Source organism: Schistocerca serialis, chromosome 1, assembly GCF_023864345.2.
Source record: "Schistocerca serialis cubense isolate TAMUIC-IGC-003099 chromosome 1, iqSchSeri2.2, whole genome shotgun sequence".
NCBI classification, from domain to species: Eukaryota; Metazoa; Arthropoda; class Insecta; order Orthoptera; family Acrididae; genus Schistocerca; species Schistocerca serialis.
In genome coordinates, this window is record NC_064638.1 from 291855690 (window position 1) to 291878666 (window position 22977).

General features: G+C 42.7%; 1 protein-coding gene across 1 annotated transcript in view; it reads left to right on the plus strand.

Annotated features, from left to right (window-relative positions):
* The window catches only part of LOC126467648 (protein unc-93 homolog A-like), a 345755-nt gene that overhangs the window by 206990 nt on the left and 115788 nt on the right, over nucleotides 1-22977 (plus strand). Inside the window, exon 3 of the mRNA XM_050096484.1 lies at nucleotides 16700-16901. Within this exon, the coding sequence (XP_049952441.1) occupies nucleotides 16700-16901 (202 nt within the window). The remainder of the gene's footprint in view (nucleotides 1-16699; nucleotides 16902-22977) is intronic.

Genomic DNA, 22977 nt, shown 5'->3' on the forward strand with positions numbered 1-22977 from the left:
CTACGTGAACGGTAATGCCGGACATCAAAGACAGTTGCGAGAGCGCAGTTGGTCCCTTTCCCTGGCATTCGGTCACACCGCGTTCTGCTGCGGTGGAAAGCAGTGCGGTCTTGCTGCGCAGCAGAGCTCCCGACTCTCCCAGCCGTGGGCCAACTGCATACCGTTCTCCGTGTTGCGTTGCGCGGGTAAGGAAAGTACACCGCTGGTCGTTAAAATTGCAACACCAGGAAGGAAACCAAACAACGGAGTGTTACTTATTGTGCGTGGACACTAAAGCACAAATGTACGAGGTGTGCCTATAAAACAATGCGACTGTTGCTGTAAAACATTTTATTTCCCTAACATATTAGGCATATTAGGGTGGTGCATAAGTTCGTAGCGTTTTTGTTGGTATTCCAGTTGCTGGTAGTTTATTTATCGATTGTCGGTTTCCATTGGTGTTCATTGCAGCTTTTTAAGTATGCGTATCGTTATTATTTTTATTTAGAGATAGTGAGTGGAGCTTTGTACGCTAGAAAATGGGATGCCATTTTGGAAAACGAGAAGGGGTAAAAATCAGAATAAACAGAAAACCAAAGATAGTCATAGATACAAACTATAATAAAATTATAATAGCAATGAAACGCAACCAACATCACTGACTAGCAAAGACTGCGGTGTAAACCATTGACTTACATTAATAGACTCGCAATAACGTATACAGGATCATTGGTGTCACTGTGGCAGCAGTTTAGAATAGCAATATGGCGGCGAGCACAAAGTACGTGGCCGGCTGGTGTGGCCGAGAGGTTCTAGGCGCAGGTTCGAATCCTACCTCGGGCATGGATCTGTGTGATGTCCTTAGGTTAGTAAGGTTTAAGTAGTTCTAAGTTCTAGGGGACTGATGACCTCAGAAGTTGAGTCCCATAGTGCTCAGAGCCATTTAAACCATTTTTGAACCATAAAGTACGTGTAAACAGCTGTTTATTTCCGACATATTCTTCTGAGTTCAATGAAAGGTGACAGCAGCGGAGGCAGCAAGAAGCATTTGCGTCATTATGCTATTGGATAGAGGACGGCAAGAAAATGGTTTTCTCGTTTTAAGAAGAATCGTTTTGACAATAGTGATATTCAGGAAGACCAGAGTTTGATGAAGATCGTTTAAACAGTGATCCACGTCATTGTACTCCTGAACTGGCAAATGTGATGAACAGTCATCATTCCACCATCGTGCGACAGCGTAATAGGTCCGCTGCTTTTTGCGATTTACATAAACGATTTGGTTGATGGTACTGACAGCGGCATTAAAGTGTTTGCCGATGATGCCGTACTCTACAGGAAAGTAATATCACACGAAAGTTGTGCACAAATCAATGAAGATTTGCGGAAAATAAATGCGTGGTGTAATGACTGGCATTTTTCTCTCAATATTAGTAAGTGTAACCTACTGCGTATAACAAAGCGAAAATCTCCATTAACGTACGAGTACAAAATAAATGCCCAGTCTTTGGAAGCGGTAACATCCGTCAAGTATCTGTGTGTGACTATTCGAAATGATCTCAAATAGAACGATCAGATTACAGAAGTAACGGGTAAGGCGAATTCTAGATTGCGGTTTATTGGTAGAATCCTGAAGCGATGCAGTCCTTCAACAAAGGAAATTGCTCACAGAACGTTAGTTCGTCCAGTCTTAGAGTATTGTTCGTCTGCATTGGACCATTACCAGTTGGGCCTGATTCAAGAGATTGAGAAGGTCCAAATAAGAGCGGCAAGATCGTGACTGGTACATTTAGCCATCGCGAGAGCGTTACAAATCCCATAGAAAGTTTGAAGTGGGACACACGTGCAGATAGACGACGCGCTAAACGGAACGGGCTGCTCACTAAATTCCAACATCCGATATTCGCCGAGGATGTAGAGAATATATTATTACCACCAACTTTCATATCGCGCAATGATCACCATTCAAAAATAAGGGAAATAAGAGCTCATACTGAGACGTTCAGACAGTCGCTTTCCCCTCGCGCGATCCGCGAGTGGATCAGAGAGAGAGGGGGGGGGGAGCAAATATGACTTTGGCGCGAATAGTGCCCTCCGCCACACACCGCTTGGTGGCCAGCGGAGTATATACGTAGACGTAGACATTTGCATGCAGTGGGGAAGGTTCGAAAATCGGGTGTATGGATACCGCATGCTGTAAACCAAAATCACAAAAATCATCGTGTGGCCATATGTGCCCCCAGCTTGCTTGTAATCAATTGGCTCTTGAACAACAGCGACCATTCCTACCTTGTGCCGTTACTGGTGACGAAAAATGGTGTCTTCATGCTAACATAAGAATGGTTGAGCCCCAACAAAGCAGCAGCTCCCAGTATAAAGGCCATCCACAGAAGATAATGTTACGTATCTGGTGGAACAGCGACGGTATGGTGTACAACAAATCGCTTCCCCGAGATGTTACAATCACTACTGACATTTATTGTCAGCAACTGAAACGTCTTGCAGACGCAGTCCAAGAATAATGATCAGAAAAACTGCGTGAAGTGATGCTACTCCAGGATAACGACCGCGCGCATTCTGCTAGGCTAACAGAAAACACTTGACAGGAGTTGGAATGGGAAGTGGTTTGCACCCATCTTATTCACCAGATCTTGCGCCCTCGTATTTTCAGCTTTTCCGCTCTCTGTCGAACAACGTTCAAGGAACTTCCGTTCTGAATGAAAATTTCTGCAGTCGTGGAATTGAGAAGTTTCGCCAGCGTTGTTAGACTGTTTTAGATAGAGACGGAGAATGTATTATCGATGACTAAGGTTTCTGTTGGGTGTATTTTTTGTGTTTATTAAATTTAAGGAAAACCGCTACGAACTTATTGACCAACCCAACATATAGTTAGTTATTGTTATTCTCAATATAATCCTCTCATCTATGCCTAAAACGCCCCATACGAGTTTTCCATTGATGGAGTCAGTGCTGGAAGTCTTCCTCCGAGAACGCCTTGACAATGCTTGCCGATTTTCTTTCACTGCTCCAACGGACTGATATCTTGTTGCTTTAGGGATGCACCGCTAGCAACCTCGTAACAGACAATGCGGTACGAGCCGGTGCGTTGTCTTGATGCAAAAACGCTGTTCCAGAGGTTGCCCCTCAGTCTGCAAGATCCGGGCAGTCGCAGAGGGTGGGCTTACTGGTAGTTGGGAGCTCCAACGTCAGGCGCGTAATGGGGCCCTTAGGGAAATGGCAGCAAGAGAGGGGAAGAAAACCAATGTGCACTCCGTGTGCATACCGGGGGGAGTCATTCCAGATGTGGAAAGGGTCCTTCCGGATGCCATGAAGGGTACAGGGTGCATCCATCTGCAGGTGGTCGCTCATATCGGCACCAATGATGTGTGTCGCTATGGATCGGAGGAAATCCTCTCTGGCTTCCGGCGGCTATCTGATTTGGTGAAGACTGCCAGTCTCGCTAGCGGGATGAAAGCAGAGCTCACCATCTGCAGCATCGTCGACAGGACTGACTGCGGACCTTTGGTACAGAGCCGAGTGGAGGGTCTGAATCAGAGGCTGAGACGGTTCTGCGACCGTGTGGGCTGCAGATTCCTCGACTTGCGCCATAGGGTGGTGGGGTTTCGGGTTCCGCTGGATAGGTCAGGAGTCCACTACACGCAACAAGCGGCTACACGGGTAGCAGGGGTTGTGTGGCGTGGGCTGGGCGGTTTTTTAGGTTAGATGGCCTTGGGCAAGTACAGAAAGGGCAACAGCCTCAACGGGTGCGGGGCAAAGTCAGGACATGCGGGGACCAAGCAGCAATCGGTATTGTAATTGTCAACTGTCGAAGCTGCGTTGGTAAAGTACCGGAACTTCAAGCGCTGATAGAAAGCACCGAAGCCGAAATCGTTATAAGTACAGAAAGCTGGCTTAAGCCAGAGATAAATTCTGCCGAAATTTTTACAAAGGTACAGACGGTGTTTAGAAAGGATAGATTGCATGCAACCGGTGGTGGAGTGTTCGTCGCTGTTAGTAGTAGTTTATCCTGTAGTGAAGTAGAAGTGGATAGTTCCTGTGAATTATTATGGGTGGAGGTTACACTCAACAACCGAACTAGGTTAATAATTGGCTCCTTTTACCGACCTCCCGACTCAGCAGCATTAGTGGCAGAACAACTGAGAGAAAATTTGGAATACATTCACATAAATTTTCTCAGCATGTTATAGTCTTAGGTGGAGATTTCAATTTACCAGATATAGACTGGGACACTCAGATGTTTAGGACGGGTGGTAGGGACAGAGCATCGAGTGACATTATACTGAATGCACTATCCGAAAATTACCTCGAGCAATTAAACAGAGAACCGACTCGTGGAGATAACATCTTGGACCTACTGATAACAAACAGACCCGAACTTTTCGACTCTGTATGTACAGAACAGGGAATCAGTGATCATAAGGCCGTTGCAGCATCCCTGAATATGGAAGTTAATAGGAATATAAAAAAAGGGAAGAAGGTTTATCTGTTTAGCAAGAGTAATAGAAGGCAGATTTCAGACTACCTAACAGATCAAAACGAAAATTTCTGTTCCGACACTGACAATGTTGAGTGTTTATGGAAAAAGTTCAAGGCAATCGTAAAATGCGTTTTAGATAGGTACGTGCCGAGTAAAACTGTGAGGGACGGGAAAAACCCACCGTGGTACAACAACAAAGTTAGGAAACTACTGCGAAAGCAAAGAGAGCTCCACTGCAAGTTTAAACGCAGCCAAAACCTCTCAGACAAACAGAAGCTAAAAGATGTCAAAATTAGCGTAAGGAGGGCTATGCTTGAAGCGTTCAGTGAATTCGAAAGTAAAATTCTATGTACCGACTTGACAGAAAATCCTAGGAAGTTCTGGTCTTACGTTAAATCAGTAAGTGGCTCGAAACAGCATATCCAGACACTACGGGATGATGATGGCATTGAAACAGAGGATGACACGCGTAAAGCTGAAATACTAAACACCTTTTTCCAAAGCTGTTTCACAGAGGAAGACCGCACTGCAGTTCCTTCTCTAAATCCTCGCACAAACGAAAAAATGGCTGACATCGAAATAAGTGTCTAAGGAATAGAAAAGCAACTGGGCTCACTCAATAGAGGAAAGTCCACTGGACCTGACGGGATACCAATTCGATTCTACACAGAGTACGCGAAAGAACTTGCCCCCCTTCTAACAGCCGTGTACCGCAAGTCTCTAGAGGAACGGAGGGTTCCAAATGATTGGAAAAGAGCACAGGTAGTCCCAGTCTTCAAGAAGGGTCGTCGAGCAGATGCGCAAAACTATAGACCTATATCTCTGACGTCGATCTGTTGTAGAATTTTAGAACATGTTTTTTGCTAGCGTATCATGTCGTTTTTGGAAACCCAGAATCTACTGTGTAGGAATCAACATGGATTCCGGAAACAGCGATCGTGTGAGACCCAACTCGCTTTATTTGTTCATGAGACCCAGAAAATATTAGATACAGGCTCCCAGGTAGATGCCATTTTCACTGACTTCCGGAAAGGGTTCGATACAGTTTCGCACTGTCGCCTGATAAACAAAGTAGGAGCTACGGAATATCAGACCAGCTGTGTAGCTGGATTGAAGAGTTTTTACCAAACAGAACACAGCATGTTGTTATCAATGGAGAGATGTCTACAGACGTTAAAGTAACCTCTGGCGTGCCACAGGGGAGTGTTATGGGACCATTGCTTTTCACAATATATATAAATGACCTAGTAGATAGTGTCGGAAGTTCCATGCGGCTTTTCGCGGATGATGCTGTAGTATACAGAGAAGTTGCAGCATTAGAAAATTGTAGCGAAATGCAGGAAGATCTGCAGCGGATAGGCACTTGGTGCAGGGAGTGGCAACTGACCCTTAACATAGACAAATGTAATGTGTTGCGAATACATAGAAAGAAGGATCCTTTATTGTATGATTATATGATAGCGGAACAAACACTGGTAGCAGTTACTTCTGTAAAATATCTGGGAGTATGCGTGCGGAACGATTTGAAGTGGAATGATCATATAAAATTAATTGTTGGTAAGGCGGGTACCAGGTTGAGATTCATTGGGAGAGTGCTTAGAAAATGTAGTCCATCAACAAAGGAGGTGGCTTACAAAACACTCGTTTGACCTATACTTGAGTATTGCTCATCAGTGTGGGATCCGTACCAGATCGGTCTGACGGAGGAGATAGAGAAGATCCAAAGAAGAGCGGCGCGTTTCGTCACAGGGTTATTTGGTAACCGTGATAGCGTTACGGAGATGTTTAATAAACTCAAGTGGCAGACTCTGCAAGAGAGGCGATCTGCATCGCGGTGTAGCTTGCTCGCCAGGTTTCGAGAGGGTACGTTTCTGGATGAGGTATCGAATATATTGCTTCCCCCTACTTATACCTCCCGAGGAGATCACGAATGTAAAATTAGAGAGATTAGAGCGCGCACGGAGGCTTTCAGACAGTCGTTCTTCCCGCGAACCATACGCGACTGGAACAGGAAAGGGAGGTAATGACAGTGGCACGTAAAGTGCCCTCCGCCACACACCGTTGGGTGGCTTGCGGAGTATAAATGTAGATGTAGACTTGTTCTTCCACAACTAGGATGGTTTTTTTCTTATTTTCTCACAGAGTTGAGAAAGAACGCCAAGGTGGTAATAGTGACTAATGTTTGAACTTCACAAACACGGTGAAGATACGCAATTCCAATTTTCGTTTGCTAATTCGAGCTTTTTTCGCTCTAGGTGAAGTTGGACCCTGTCAATGTACGAACTGCCGCTTGATTTCCGAATAATAAATGAAAAACCAAGATTCGTCAGACGTTTTCCAAGAAAACTGTATCATTTTCAATGGTACGGCATTCAAAGTGTTGGTACAAATAAAGGTTTTCACAAGCTTCCTTTTGTTTGATCCTGAGAATTTTCGGCACGAGTTTCGCACACATTTTTCTCTTGCTAAATTGGTTATGTAAAATTTGCCATACGCATTCTTTGTAAATTCCTACAGTTTCAGCAATCTATCGAAAACTCAGTCGATGGTCAGATCGAATAAAATTACCTTCTTTCTATTTTTCATGTTGGAGGGCGTCTACAATATCTTCCTGGCTGTCCTGGAAGCGCTTGAACCACTCATAAACTCGCGTGAGTGATAAAAAGTCTTCGCCATATATTTCTCTTAGTAACAGATAAATTTCGGTAGCAGTTTTTTGAAGTTTCATATGAAGCTTCAGGGCAGTTCGTTGGTCTATTATTACACTTATTTTTCCTGCAAGACAAAATAACAGCTCTTACGCAGACGAAGGCCACGATCACACTGATTTGTCTAGACACCAGAGTTGCCGCATTCGACTGAGAAGGCTTAACACCTCACAGTTATAGTCGTTCATCTTTGGCGCTTGCGTAACCACGCTGTGACAGCCTTAGTCCCGTTATTTTATAGCCGTACCTCGTACATTATTAAATTTGAATACCAGCGTTTATGAATCGCTGTGGCTCGAGAGTACTGAGAAGCCAGTCTCTCAGCAACATATAACCGAATGTTTTCAGTGGGCGTGAGATCTCGGGAACTTGCTGGCCATGGCTACAGCTGAACATCCTATGTCCCGATGTTGGACTTGACGGTATGAGTACGATGCACCGTTTTTTAATGTAAGTTGGTCATTCAAGAACTCTTTTGAATGTAGGTGGGAGTGTTTATATATTTCAGATTCTCACTAAAGGCTCATTTTGTAGCCCTCGTCAGCTATATACAAAATTTCCGTGTTAAGGATGGATGGAGGAGGAAAAATGTGTTTGTCGATTTTGAGATCTTCTGCAAAAGTTGACTTATGTGAATTGGCACCGCCTTTATTGAGCAAGTGCACATGAAAGAGGCTCTTAATGCCTTCTCCGTCTGGCCGGCCTCGGTGGCCGAGCGGTTCTAGGCGCTTCAGTCCGAACTGCTACGGTCGCAGGTTCGAATCTTGCCTCGAGCATGGATGTGTGTGATGTCCTTAGGTCAGTTAGGTTTAAGTAGTTCTAAGTTCTATGGGACTGATGACCTCAGATGTTAAGTTCCATAGTGCTCAGAGCTATTTGAACCATTTCTCGAACGCCTGGAAGTGACAAGGCAACAAATGGTCTCCCAGGTTATTGAAATAAAGATCCTAGCTCATGTCTACGGTATTCAGAAAGAGTGGGCCCAGGCCATAGTACGTCATCATCCCCAAAATGTCACATAAACCCCTCGGCTTGAACTACACACTGCACAAACCGCTTGTTGAACGCCTTATTGCACTGGCTGCGCACTCGACGCCTTGTCTAATTACCGAGCGAGGTGGCGCAGTGGTGAACACACTGCACTCGCATTCGGGAGGACGATGGTTCAAACACGCGTCCGGCCATCCAGATTAAGGTTTTCCGTGATTTCCCTAAATCGTTTCAGGCAAATGCCGGGATGGTTTCCTTCCCCATCCTTCGCTAATCCGAGCTTTCGCTCCGTCTCCGGTGACCTTGTTTTTGACGGGACGTTAAACACCAACCTCCTCCTCCTTGTCTGATTTCGAAATATGAGAAATTGCGATTCGACGTACCACATTATACGTTCCCAGATAGCCTCTGTTCACGGAAACAGCAAGAGCCGCGCGGGATTAGCCGAGCGGTCTCAGGCGCTGCAGTCATGGACTGTGCGGCTGGTCCCGGCGGAGGTTCGAGTCCTCCCTCGGGCCTGGGTGTGTGTGTTTGTCCCTAGACTAATTTAGGTTAAGTAGGGTGTAAGCTTAGGGACTGATGGCCTTAGCAGTTAAGTCCCATAAGATTTCACACACATTTTTGAAACAGCAAGAGAAATGCACACCTCAACATAAATGCAGGCGCTAATCAACCCTGCAAACAGCGTTCTGTGTAGTTGTGAGTGCATTATATCGGAGTTAAGTGAATTCCGACGTGGGCGAATTATTGGCGCTCGTATGATGGGCGGTTCCGTTATCAAAGTAGCCGAACTGCTAGGTGTTTCAAAAGGCACCAGTCGAAGATTTACACCGCATGCAAAGAAAGCGAAAAACCTTCATCCGCTAAGTCGCAATGCGGATGAACGTGTGTGTTGTGTGATCGTGATGGACGGTCATTGAAGAGGAATCAGACGCGGAATAATACGCCAGTTGCGAAAGTCACTGCAGAACTGAACGTCGCACTAGCGAACACTGTCAGCACCGAAACAACGCTAAAGGAGCGCCATAAGCAGGGAATTGCAGCTTGAGCTAAAATTACAAAGCCATTTATCAGTGATGCAAGTGCCCATAACGAAAAAACATGGCGCCAAAGCCAAAATAGATTATGGATCAACGGAAGAAAGTGACTTGCTCGGATGAGTCTTGTTGCACAGTGTTTCTGACTTCTGGCCGAGTTTATGTCCCAAGTGTGGAACATGAGAGGTTGGGTGATGATTTGTCCAGTCAAATCGTGGTGTTCCGTGGGCCCCATGGTTACTCTGAAAGGTTGCATTACTGCCAATGGTTCATTCTATGGCACGATGTTTGTTCTCCAACAGTGAAGCTGTGTTCTCTGGCGACAGGGCCCTATTCACGCAGCTCGCATGCTCCAGGACTGGTTTTGTGAGCACGGGGGTGAATTATCGCATCTCCTGCCCATCACAGTCACCAGATCTCAATATTACTCAGCCTTTGTGGTCTGATTTGAAGAGAAGGGTGCGCGATCGCTAACCCCCTCCGTCATCTTTTCCTGAACTTGCCACCATTTTGTTGGAAGAATAAAATAAAGAGTCCCTTGAAAACCATGTGGGACCTTTATTTATCATTGCTGGGACAAATCTCAGCTGTTTTGAAAGTCACTGGGTTTCCTGTATCGTATTAAGCATGGAATGTGTTGTGTTTTTGGTGTTTCCAAATTTTTGTCCAACCCGTGTATTCTTCATGAGGAGTATGCTGTGGACACCCCTGTCTAACAAGATGCGCTCGCGGGGTCCACGCGTACATTCCTGATTTGACGAACTCTTAAGCACCGTATCGCACCTCAAGTGCCCATTAAATTGCGTGATCCTTATTCCTCAGAAAATGTTTTGAACCGTTTGGAGAAGTAGGTGAATAGTAGAAATAAACATCCGCCCAATTTGGTAACTCTACGGGATGGAATCATCAATGAGTGATTCCAGCTGGACACGGCAGCTCTGAAGAAATCATGGACTTTGTTCCTCGGCGAGTTATCGCTGAAACAGTCGGTTTCCGGTTACATCATTTTTTTGAACACTAGTTTAACATGAATGTTTAAGGGGACCACACCCTGCCTATCTAACCCATGTTATTTTAGGCAAGTATTTGACCCATTTCTGAAAAAAACTACTTGATGCAGGACCTTAATATTTTTACAGTATATTACATGATGCTAATAGAGTCAACTGTACTGAAATCTACTTTATCAATTTTATAGTTTTTAAGAAATACTTTTTTAAATTTATTAACAAAAAATATTAAGTTTTTTCTGCAGAAATTTTTTTTGTGAACTTCCTAGTGGGGAAATATTAATGACTGTAGTACCAGAGGTGGCTTCTTATGTTATGCAGAGTATCTGAACATTTCATTCATTTATCTATGATAGTTTCTGACATAATGGGGCATACGTACTGAAAATTTTTGTTTGCGGGAAATTGACTTTAAAGAAAAATCTTTTGAAATTTGTTACCTACCGTTAATTAAAACTGTCCTGCTGCATATGATGGCCCTTCTTTGTCCTCTAGCAGGTCTTCCAGCTTCTTTTTCACCTTCCTGGATGTTTGTCTTGCTTTCTTGGCCATATTAGATGCAGACCTGTCTGCATCAGCTATCCTCATTTTATCACAATGTTGCAGCCCAGTGATCATATTTTCACCAGGATTAATTTCCAGCTTTTTCAGTGCCCAACACTTTCCAATATTACCACAATTGAATGTAATAACAGCATCATGAACTCCTAATTTCATTGTGTGCGTGCCTACAAATACAGTTTTAGGAAGGCAGTTCCAAATTATGCTGTTGAAACATTCATTTGGGTTCTGTGTCTGCCCATGCAGACATTTTCTTAGAAGGTCAGGATGAGCCAAGTCTCTGAAAATAGGTTTAATTGCTGTAATATCAGCAGCAGGAAGAGAATGATGGTGAGAATAAGATTCTCCAATTGCCTGAGCCCTATTCTATTTGCACCGCGAATTTTCTCCTGATGGACACAATCCATGACATGGCTTATCATCAGTAGAGGACTTATGAAGGAATATGTCCCAAACATCTCTCTGCATTGCCTCCAGATTTTCTTTATTTCTCCTAATTGTCTGCCCATAGTATGCCTGCAAGTTTTCTATTTCAGTTTTAGTTAACCGACCCTGTCCGGTCAACAATTTTCCATCTTCTGATTTTTTTCCTCTCATATCAACAGTTAGTTTTCTCAGCCTTGTTCCCAAACGTATTTGAACATGGTCTACACATTCTATTTTGCTAATAATGGCATCTCCATATGGCTTAGAGTTGACAGATTTTTTTTCAGCAAAATCCTTTTCAGAGTACTTAAATAAAACATTAATCTATCGAAATATGATGAAAACCGACAATCGATTTTTTTCCACCTGAACCACTGTGTGGTCACCTTAAACTGCTCAAAATAACCGGTTTATGAAATATCCACTTTTCGGTTTTTTTAATCCTCATACGCATTTGCTATAATAAACGTAGTAATCGAACAAAGACAAAAATTTAGAGCCTCTCAGTTTCAAGGTACATAGAAACAAAATACTAAATGAAACAAAAGAAAACTAGTCCGTCCACAATTCGCTGCTTTTCTCGAAAAGTGATAAGTGGTTGAATACCACAAAAAATCACCAGTATTTTCCCACTGATCCAAATTTTTTGAAACTCTGTTCAAAAATGTTGTAATTGTGAATCATACGACGATTTTGGCATTGGGAATAGTCAGCGCTAGGGTGGAACCTCAGGTTGAAGAACTCTGTTTTTCGTGTTAATCTGTCCATTTGGAAAGGCTACAAGTAGATAAAGACATATGCTGTAAGCACAGGAAGTAGATCATCCACTTTCTGTTTTTCTGTATACTATGAATGAATTGTTAAGTTTTAAATTTATTACTGTTGCTGTAATTCCGTTCCACTTTCATTATTTCGTAGAAATAGCAGAAGAATCTTCAAACTTTTAAGGCAAATGAAGCTTTGTACTTCATTGCTGAATCACTCGTAATTTCCAAACTGGGGTTGGTGCCCTTCTACAACGCAATGAATGCCCGGCGACAACAGCGACAAACTCTCACACAGACTAGATTGGAGAGAGTCTTGCACCCTGCAGGCAGAAGCTTACCCTAAGCTACGACACACGGCAATGAGGACATTATCATCTCCGCAGTGCCGTACCAATTTTCACGCCATGTGTTTGTTGCTCGTTTCTGGATATAGATCTGATGGCTTCCATTACAAAATACACACGTTTGAATCCCACAGAGCGAAATACAGTGAAGTTCGATAAAAGAATGCTTTGTGAGGACGCGTGGCATTGCACTTCGGGAAATGTCTTACATTTCTTCGAACATACAATATTATTAGTAAAATTTGCACCGGTTTGAAATACTGCGTTCTTATAGAAAACACGAAAAGCGATGAGTAGTATTTTAATTGATATTAAAATAGCACTGATCGCTTGCTATTAAAATAGCGCTGATCGCTTTTCCTATTTGCTATAATAACGCAATATTTCAAATTGTTATTTAATTGTTATTAAAATAGCACTGATCGCTTTTCCTATTTGCTATAATAACGCAATATATCAAACTGATGCAAATTTTATGTTTAAAAAATTGCTCCTTGTTTTTAAGAAAAAGTCTATTTAAAAGCGAAAAGTTTTAACACTGCTGTTATGGCTAATTGATATTTCGGTTTTTGCTCGGTTGTTAGTAAAAAATAAAAACATGTTTTAACCGAGACCAAACAAATACCGAAAACTACCATTACTGAGTGCTAAAATACCGCTATCGGCTTTATCTGGTAGGTTTTTTCCATCCTCAGGCCAGTATCAAAGATAGTGACGGTGGAACACGGTATTGGCGTGGTGCCTCTTGGGTGTGTGTAATTTGCATCCGGTGTGCTTGTCAGATGTGTGGTGTTCGGTTAGTGACAGCAGAGCTGGTCATTAGATGCCTGCAGCTGAATGTATTGTCGTGGTGCCGCGCGGGGTAGCCGCGTGGTCTACGGGCGCCTTGTCATGGTTCGCACGGCTTCCCCCGTCGGAGGTTCGAGTCCTCCCTCCGGCACAGACTGTGGCGTTAGCTGTGTTATTCAGTGGTTTGGTATTTAACTAATTTGTAACTGAAAATGATAATCTTATTTCATTACAGTGAGTAATTACTAAATAATTTTTTTCCCGGCTAAAGATTTGGTCAAGTTGCTAAAGAACTCCAAATTAACGTTGTGTTAAAGTATTGCCTGTAAGTTGTCTAAGTGTCACTAAATCACAGTTCATACAGCAGATTCTATACAACTATTGATTATGATGGAAACAGTTATCTTCAGCAAAATGATCATTAAAACCACCGAATATCAGCCGCGCACACAACTGACGTATGTTACCTGAAACAATATTCTTCACAACTCGTGCGTAATTAATTTCGGCTCCATACATCAGCAAGAAAAAGTTTGTTATACGGATCGTGCTATGAGCGCTGTTTTTAAAGAACCAATCTGATTCGAATTATTTTCATTAAAATGAGTTCGAGACCACCGGTGCACATTTATTTTTACACATTTTTATTACCTTCGGCATTTATGCCTGCAGAGTTGTGTAATTTGAATTTGCCGCTGAGATAATTGTTAACATAGCGGCAGACAATTGACAGAGACTTTCTATTGTTATGGCAAATTTCCTTTTAACAGGATAAGTCTTTGAATTAATGTTTATTAAACTTTACTTTTATATTGTGCACTATTTAGACTAATTTTTATCACGCAAACATTTGATACTTTCGTAAGAAACACAGACAAAAATGCGATACAAATCGCTATCATCAATGGCTGCGCTCCTTGCAGCGGAAAGAAATAATTAACACAGATAATGCTTTTTGGCAGAGGAATTAATGTTACAAATAATGATTCACACATATTTATAGTACAGACGTGCCAACTCTCCCGATTTAAGCGGGAGACTCCCGATTTTTCTTTCTTCCTTCCGATCTCCCGATAGTGAAGTCCGATCTCCCAATTTTCAGAGCAGTTTCAATACTTTCCTTACTATATGAAAATCCTGCGCCTTCTATATACTGGTGGATGACAAGGTATGGCTGCTACTTGTCTATGTTAACTTGGAATATTCGTGTGGTGGCTGTCGGGAGCGGCAGTAGGCGTAGCTCGCGCTTCGTATCTACAAGGAAGTAAGGAACTTGTCGTTGGCAGCGTTCGGAGACAAATGAATATCTTTCAACCAGTGCCAATTTCCTCCGCTTCTGGTAGCACCAGCTAAGCCTAACATGTACATCCTGTATAAAATTGATTTAAATTTGGGAAAGATGTCTTACTTATATAAGATGCCATGCAAATATGGGTTGCATTATGAAATGAAAACGTGTGATCATTTAACAGTGATTTATACATGCAAAAACTGTGCCAATGTCAAAACAGAAATCTAATATACGTTAATTTGTTTCCTCGGATCGTAATTTCGAACTGCAGTTCTATCGAGACTGCTTCATTTGAATATGTGTGAATCCAAATAAACCTGCAGAGCTCATCGTTCATATTGTTCAGCATGTTGAATGATAAAATTATAAAGTCGGAAGGCTCAGGTATGTTCATTATTTAGTATTTACATGTAAATAATAAAGCAAATGTAACTGAATTGTTAAAGTTATTGAATTATTGCAACTTTAATCGTCAGGGATGTGTTGTAATTCACAATAGCACACCGCTAAAATTCTCCTGATTTTTCACTTTTGAAAGCTGGCATGTCTGTAATAATAAAGAACTCTATTATCAAGTAATAATTAATAAATAATTACAAATTATTAACAGACCTCAGTTTGATATGCGTCTGCGTCCGCAACCTACAAAAGCCAACCAAAAAAAGGTAAAAACAAAGGATGACAAAAGCAGATCATAAAAAGAATTTACAATTACCATTGTCTTCGTATGATACACATCGATATGTCCAATTACATCATAAAATATTATATAAATAATTAATATTTATCATCGTTTTATTTCACTGTTTTGCCATATGTCGGATAGATAATGTTTATAACTGTTAGAGGCATAATTTCCTCTCGTCGCACTGTAGCTAAAATTTATCTCGAGGATGTTACTAGATATGTGTGTTGTCCTTAAGCGTTAGTTAGATTAACCTTCATGCACTCGCGTGACTATTTCTAGCTAGAAATAGTCACGCGAGCGATCGCGCGGGCGGTCGGCCGACCGCCCTAGAGTTTTCATCAATCTCTTGAGGTTTTCCGTTTTTAAAGGTCATATTTCCATAATATATCGACATAGGATATCTCACACAATATTTCAAACACATTTGTAATCAAAATTATTTATTTAACAATAAAATATACAATGGAATACAAAAAGGAAGCCAAATACCCGGATGAAATATAAGAATATTTTTTTAATTGTAATGTTTTGGGACTATATAATGTAATACTTAAGACTAGAATTATTCACTGTCTTAACTCGTCACAAGAAAAGCTAATTTCGCTTTAAAAAAAGAATTTTTGATTGAAAACGTCACAAACATTTCTGTCAGATGAAAAATGCTGATCAGTCTGTATCCATTTCATTTTCGTTTTGAGGCTGACAACAATTATTGCACGTAACTGTCGTGGTTGAATTTCGTAGACAGACGTTTCTTCCACATTCACCGCATTCTCGCTTTGCTTTTACATTCTTTTTTGAGCCACACAAATAACATATTCCTCTCCTTGTAGGGGTTGACACAGCTGGGTAAACTACGCCACTCTCTCTGCAATTTTCCAAAAATACTAACAAATCTTTTGGTAAATGCTTCAATTTAGATCTTTCTTTCAGGTTTTCGCCCATCAGTTCCAAAGATAACGCAAGTAAGAATTGTCTTCTCGTTTTTCCTTTCATATTGAAAAATGCGTAACGAATTTATTCCTGCCAAGTCAAGTAAGCGGAAAAATATACATGCAGGCCACCTTTGTGTTCTTCTTGATGTTGAAATTCTGGAGCACATGCACATTCACTAGAGAATTGGAAGAATCTATAAAATTGAGGAACTATAAGGGAATTACAAAAAGAAATACTTACATTCCGAAGTAGACGAGTAGAACAAAGTCTCGTAAGCGCTCTCTAGGCGGTAACTGACCGTTTTTGTAAGTTCCGTAAGCGCTTAGAAGGCGATAAACTGACCGTGTTTGTAAGTGCCGTAAGCGCTCGCAAGGCGGTAAACTGACCGCCGAACGTGTTCGGACCTATTTGAACTTGTCCTGAGAGGCAGAGAGGTGCGACTTGGACGAACTTTGAGCAGCATCTGTCGGAAAAAGGTGCAACTAGAGAATACATGTCCCTCCCGCCGCCTCTTTACCTTTGTGGAGTTAAGTATGGCGCGAAATTTCAAAAAGGCAGTCACTTCACCGCGTGAAGGTTAAGTAGTAGTAAGCGTAGGTACCGATAATCTCAGCAGTTTAGTCCCATAGTAACTTACCACAAATTTCCAATGTTTATGTCGTGCTGTGCCTGCAGTGCTGACGGCGGGCGCCGACGCGGAGGTGGCGGCCGGCGTGTCGTGCGGCGCCTCCTTCTGCCCCAGCGAGCCGGACGCGGACGCGAACCCCAACCTGCAGAGGCCGCCGCTGTCGCAGCTCTACACGCTCAACGGCGTCTTCCTGGGCTGCATGGTCGCCGCCGCCACAGCCGTCGCCGTCTTCCTCGCCCCTCTGGATAGGTGAGGCTGCTGACACCCACTCACTACACCTTTTCTTCTCGTGATGTGCATCTTTAATTCTCACTCCAAAGGGGTGCCAGTAGGCTGATGAAAGAGTATTTTTGGGATGGGTGAAGGGCAATTTTTGAAATTTGTTACACATTTTTTCCCGGGAACAGTCACGCAACGTTCGTAAAATCTTAATGGAAGATAAATTTCATCGTAATAGCAGGGTCATTCCATAAACTATGACAACTACGATATACAGGGTGAAAAGTATTTAAGGGGGGTAGGACGTCAAACAGGCCGACTTTGAGATGGAGAGGCACCATAGGACATTTTAATTTGCACTGTCTATAATTTTACAAATAAATTCAGAAAACTTTGTGAGCATGACCAGGGAGGATTCAGGATTCACACTCATAGCAGTGGAAGTTCAAAAACACGAAAAAATTAAATTTTTTACATGTGAAATTACATCGTTTTTTCACTTGGTATTGGCTGCATTTGTCGCTATAGGTACACTTTTCTTCATAAGCAAGAGAGATTCTTCGATGAATTTTGCACAGCTTACAAACCATACTTACAGGTGTATGAAACTCTAGAATTTATTTAATCTATGGAAAAATGAATGGGCTGTTATGTTTTAAACTTCGTGTTTAGAGAAAACTCGAATTTTATAGTTAATTATTTCAATTTTTACCACAGTTTTTAACAGATTTGGGAAATTCTAGAGTTTCATACACCTGTATGGTTTCTATGCTGTGCAAAATTCAACGAAGAATCTCTCTTACTTATGAAGAAAAGTGTACCGACAGCTACAAATGCAGCCAATACCAAGTGAAAAAATGATGAAATTTCACATGTAAAAAAAATTTGTTTTGTTATGTTTTTGAACTTCCTCTGCTATGAGTGTGAATCCTGAATCCTTCCTGGTCATGCTAACAAACTTTTATGAATTTACTTTTAAAGGTATAGACAGTGTAAATTAAAATGTCCTGTGGTACCTCTACTGCTCCAAGTCGGCCCGTTTCACGTCCTACCCCCTTTACACAGACAAATACTGGGAGATTGTGCATCTACATCTACATCTGCATTCATACTCCGCAAGCCACCTGACGGTGTGTGGCGGAGAGTACCTTGAGTACCTCTATCGGTTCTCCCTTCTATTCCAGTCTCGTATTGTTCGTGGAAAGAAGGATTGTCGGTATGCCCCTGTGTGGGCTCTAATCTCTCTCATTTTATCCTCATGGTCTCTTCGCGAGATATGCGTAGGTGGGAGGAATATACTGCTTGACTCCTCGAAACTTCAACAAAAGTCCGTACCGAGCTACTGAGCGTCTCTCCTGCAGAGTCTTCCACTGGAGTTTATCTATCATCTCCGTAACGCTTTCGCGATTACTAAATGATCCTGTAACGAAGCGCGCTCCTCTCCGTTGGATCTTCTCTATCTCTTCTATCAACCCTATCTGGTACGGATCCCACACTACTGAGCAGTATTCAAGCAATAGGCGAACAAGCGTACTGTGACCTACTTCCTTTGTTTTCGGATTGCATTTCCTTTGGATTCTTCCAATGAATCTCAGTCTGGCATCTGCTTTACTGACGATTAATTTTATATGGTCATTCCATTTTAAATCACTCCTAATGCCTACTCCCAGATAATTTATGGAATTAACTGCTTGCAGTTGCTGACCTGCTATATTGTAGCTAAATGATAAGGGATCTTTCTTTCTATGTATTCGCAGCACATTACACTTGTCTACATTGAGATTCAATTGCCATTCCCTGCATCATGCGCCAATTCGCTGCAGATGCTCCTGCATTTCAGTACAATTTTCCATTGTTACAACCTCTCGATATACCACAGCATCATCTGCAAAAAGCCTCAGTGAACTTCCGATGTCATCAAAACAAACATTTTTCCCTAATGTCATTCTTTCCTATGAGGAGTATTTAAACCGGTAGAGGAAGATTTCTCTGGAAGCAAATTAATTAAACCAACAAACACTTTTCCATTTTTTTATGATCAAGAGACAACACATTAATACAACCCAATTTCAATTACAGTAGATTTTCAAAAATGGCTCCATTGACACGTAAACAAAGGTTACATCGTCGGATCATGTTCTGTCTGACACGGGCAAAAACCCCAGAAGTATCCTGAATTGTTCCTGCTGCTGCTACTATCCGGGCAACCAGAACCTCTTCTGATGCAACATGAGTTGCGTAAACAAGGTTGCGCATCTCTCCCCACACAAAAAAGTCCAGAGGGGACATGTCTGGGGATCGAGCAGGCCATGGGACAGGACCACCTCTGCCAATCCACGTTCCTGGGAACCGTCGGTTTAGGAATCGACGCACACGACGTCTGAAATGTTCCGGCGCCCCTTCATGTTGGAACCATATGCGTTGTCTTGTAGGGAGCGGGACGTATTCCAGCAATTCTGGCAATGCTCTGGCGAGAAAATTGTAATAGTGCCTGACATTTACTGGCCTAGGTAGCAGATACGGCCCAATTAAACAGTCCCCAACAACACCGACCCACACATTAACGAAGAACCGCACTTGATGAGGGCTAGTAACTGTGGCATGTGGGTTATCCTCACTCCAGACATGCGAATTGTGAATTTTGAAGACTCCTTCATGCCCGAACGTTGCTTCATCGGCAAACAACACAGAGGATGGAAATGTAGGATGCATTTCACACTGTTCCAGGTAATACTGCGAAAACTGTGCTCTGAGTGGATAATCAACTGGTTCCAGGTTGTGGACATGCTGTAAGTGAAATGGACGTAACAATTGCTCCAGAAGGACTGTTCTTACACTCGTCTGATTCGTCTCCATGTTACGTGCAACTGCACGAGTGTTGATTGAAGGATCCCGCTGCACATGTTGCAAGACAGCTTCCTCAAATTGCAGCGTTCGTACCGTGCGACGGCGTCCCTGTCCAGGTAATCTGCTAAATGAACCGGTCTCACGCAGACGTTGGTACACAGCAGCATAGGTCGTATGATGCGGGATACGGCGATTAGGATATTGTTGTTGATAAATCCGCTGTGCAGCTCGTCCGTTGTGTTGCGCTACATATCAGTGTACTCACTCCAGGTGTATCGCTCCATTAGTAAACAGAGACAGTGCACTACTACACTGGTGGACAGCAGTTGCCTACAACTGAAGAGCGTAATACAGCCTCTAACAACTGAAGAGCGTAAGACGGCCTCCACCGGTTTATACGAGGGCGGTTCAGAAAGTAACCTCCGATTGGTCACAGTGTGGGTTGTGGGGGGAGTAGTGACGCCATCTGTGCGTTCACGCACTCAACAGGTCAGTCGGCATCAAGCCGTGGTCGAGTGAACCTCGTACCTGCGCTAGTTTAGTTTTTGTGGCAGTTTGAAATGTGTGCTGCAATAGAAAACCACGCCAAATGTCAAGTGCGTGCTGTCATAAGGTTTTTTACAGCCAAAGGATATTCTGCAGCAGCTATTCATCGTGAGCTTTGTGCCGTGTACGGACCAAGAGTTATGAGTGAAGGAGCTGTCCGTGAATGGGTACGTTTATTTAAAAGTGGACGAGAAAACGTTCATGATGAAGAGAGGAGTGGTAGACCATCATTGGTGACTGACGAACTCGTTCAGACAGTTGATGCAAAAGTTCGTGGTTGAATTCATGGAACGTGGTACGATCATTAATCAAGACGTGTACTGTGAAACAATAAAAAAGTTACGACGGGCTATACAGAACAAACGCCGTGGTATGCTGACTTCCGGTATCGTTTTTTTGCACGATAACGCCCGTCCTCACTCTGCTCGCAGAACAACGGCCCTTCTTGAGTCCTTCAAGTGGGACGTTATCAACCATCCACCTTACAGCCCAGACCTGGCACCAAGTGATTATCACCTCTTCATGCATTTGAAGAAATGGCTCGGGTCACAGCGGTTTGATGACGACGAAGAGCTCAAAGATGCGGTCACAGGCTGGCTCCAGGCACAAGTGGGTGATTTTTATGCAGAAGGAATTTCAAAGCTTGTGAAGAGATATGATAAGTGCCTCAATCGCTATGGAGACTATGTAGAAAAATACTGCAAAGATGTAGTTGTAAGATGTATATATTAAAATATTTTTATTTAACTTGGTGTATTTTTTTAAATCAACCGGAGGTTACTTTCTGAACGGCCCTCGTATAATCCTCATAGGAAAAAATTACATTAGGGAAAAATATTTATTTTGGTGTCCCCTACAACCTCCCAGAGTTTGTCGGTTTAAATACTTGTTAGCCTGTATTTTGCGAATGTGAGGCAATACCGTAATCGCAGCAAATTCATTCGAAAGTCCGCAATAAACATTACCGAAATCATCAGACGGATTTCATCTCCATGCGAGGATGGCTCGGTACCAGCCCCTGAAACATTCACTGTAAGGCTGTCCATGCTACAAGATGGATATTCACCCACTCACCCTACTCACCAGACATCAGTCCATGAAACTTCGAGCTAATTCCATAACTCAGGACACCACTGCGTGGCAAGAGCTTTGTAAACACGGCGAATGTCCTCACGGCTTTTCGTCAACATTTAGCACATATTGATGGCAATGCCAGTGGCATTCAGCGGCTTCCCCATCGTTGGTAATGTTGTATGTATCTACATCTACATCTATACTCCGCGAGCCACCTTACGGTGTGTGGCGGAGGGTACTTATTGTACCACTATCTGATCCCCCCTTCCCTGTTCCATTCACGAATTGTGCGTGGAAAGAACGACTGCTTGTAAGTCTCCGTATTTGCTCTAATTTCTCGGATCTTTTCGTTGTGATCATTACGCGAGATATATGTGGGCGGTAGTAATATGTTGCCCATCTCTTCCCGGAATGTGCTCTCTCGTAATTTCGATAATAAACCTCTCCGTATTGCGTAACGCCTTTCTTGAAGTGTCCGCCACTGGAGCTTGTTCAGCATCTCCGTAACGCTCTCGCGCTGACTAAATGTCCCCATGACGAATCGCGCTGCTTTTCGCTGGATCATGTCTATCTCTTCTATTAATCCAACCTGGTAAGGGTCCCATACTGATGAGCAATACTCAAGAATCGGACGAACAAGCGTTTTGTAAGCTACTTCTTTCGTCGATGAGTCACATTTTCTTAGAATTCTTCCTATGAATCTCAACCTGGCGCCTGCTTTTCCCACTATTTGTTTTATGTGATCATTCCACTTCAGATCGCTCCGGATAGTAACTCCTAAGTATTTTACGGTCGTTACCGCTTCCAATGATTTACCACCTATGGCATAATCGTACTGGAATGGATTTCTGCCCCTATGTATGCGCATTATATTACATTTATCTACGTTTAGGGAAAGCTGCCAGCTGTCGCACCATGCATTAATCCTCTGCAGGTCCTCCTGGAGTACGTACGAGTCTTCTGATGTTGCTACTTTCTTGTAGACAACCGTGTCATCTGCAAATAGCCTCACGGAGCTACCGATGTTGTCAACTAAGTCATTTATGTATATTGTAAACAATAAAGGTCCTATCACGCTTCCCTGCGGTACTCCCGAAATTACCTCTACATCTGCAGATTTTGAACCGTTAAGAATGACATGTTGTGTTCTTTCTTCTAGGAAATCCTGAATCCAATCACAAACCTGGTCCGATATTCCGTAAGCTCGTATTTTTTTCACTAAACGTAAGTGCGGAACCGTATCAAATGCCTTCCTGAAGTCCAGGAATACGGCATCAATCTGCTCGCCAGTGTCTACGGCACTGTGAATTTCTTGGGCAAATAGGGCGAGCTGAGTTTCACATGATCTCTGTTTGCGGAATCCATGTTGGTTATGATGAAGGAGATTTGTATTATCTAAGAACGTCATAATACGAGAACACAAAACATGTTCCATTATTCTACAACAGATTGACGTAAGCGAAATAGGCCTATAATTATTCGCATCTGATTTATGACCCTTCTTGAAAATGGGAACGACCTGCGCTTTCTTCCAGTCGCTAGGTACTTTACGTTCTTCCAGCGATCTACGATAAATTGCTGATAGAAAGGGGGCAAGTTCTTTAGCATAATCACTGTAGAATCTTAAGGGTATCTCGTC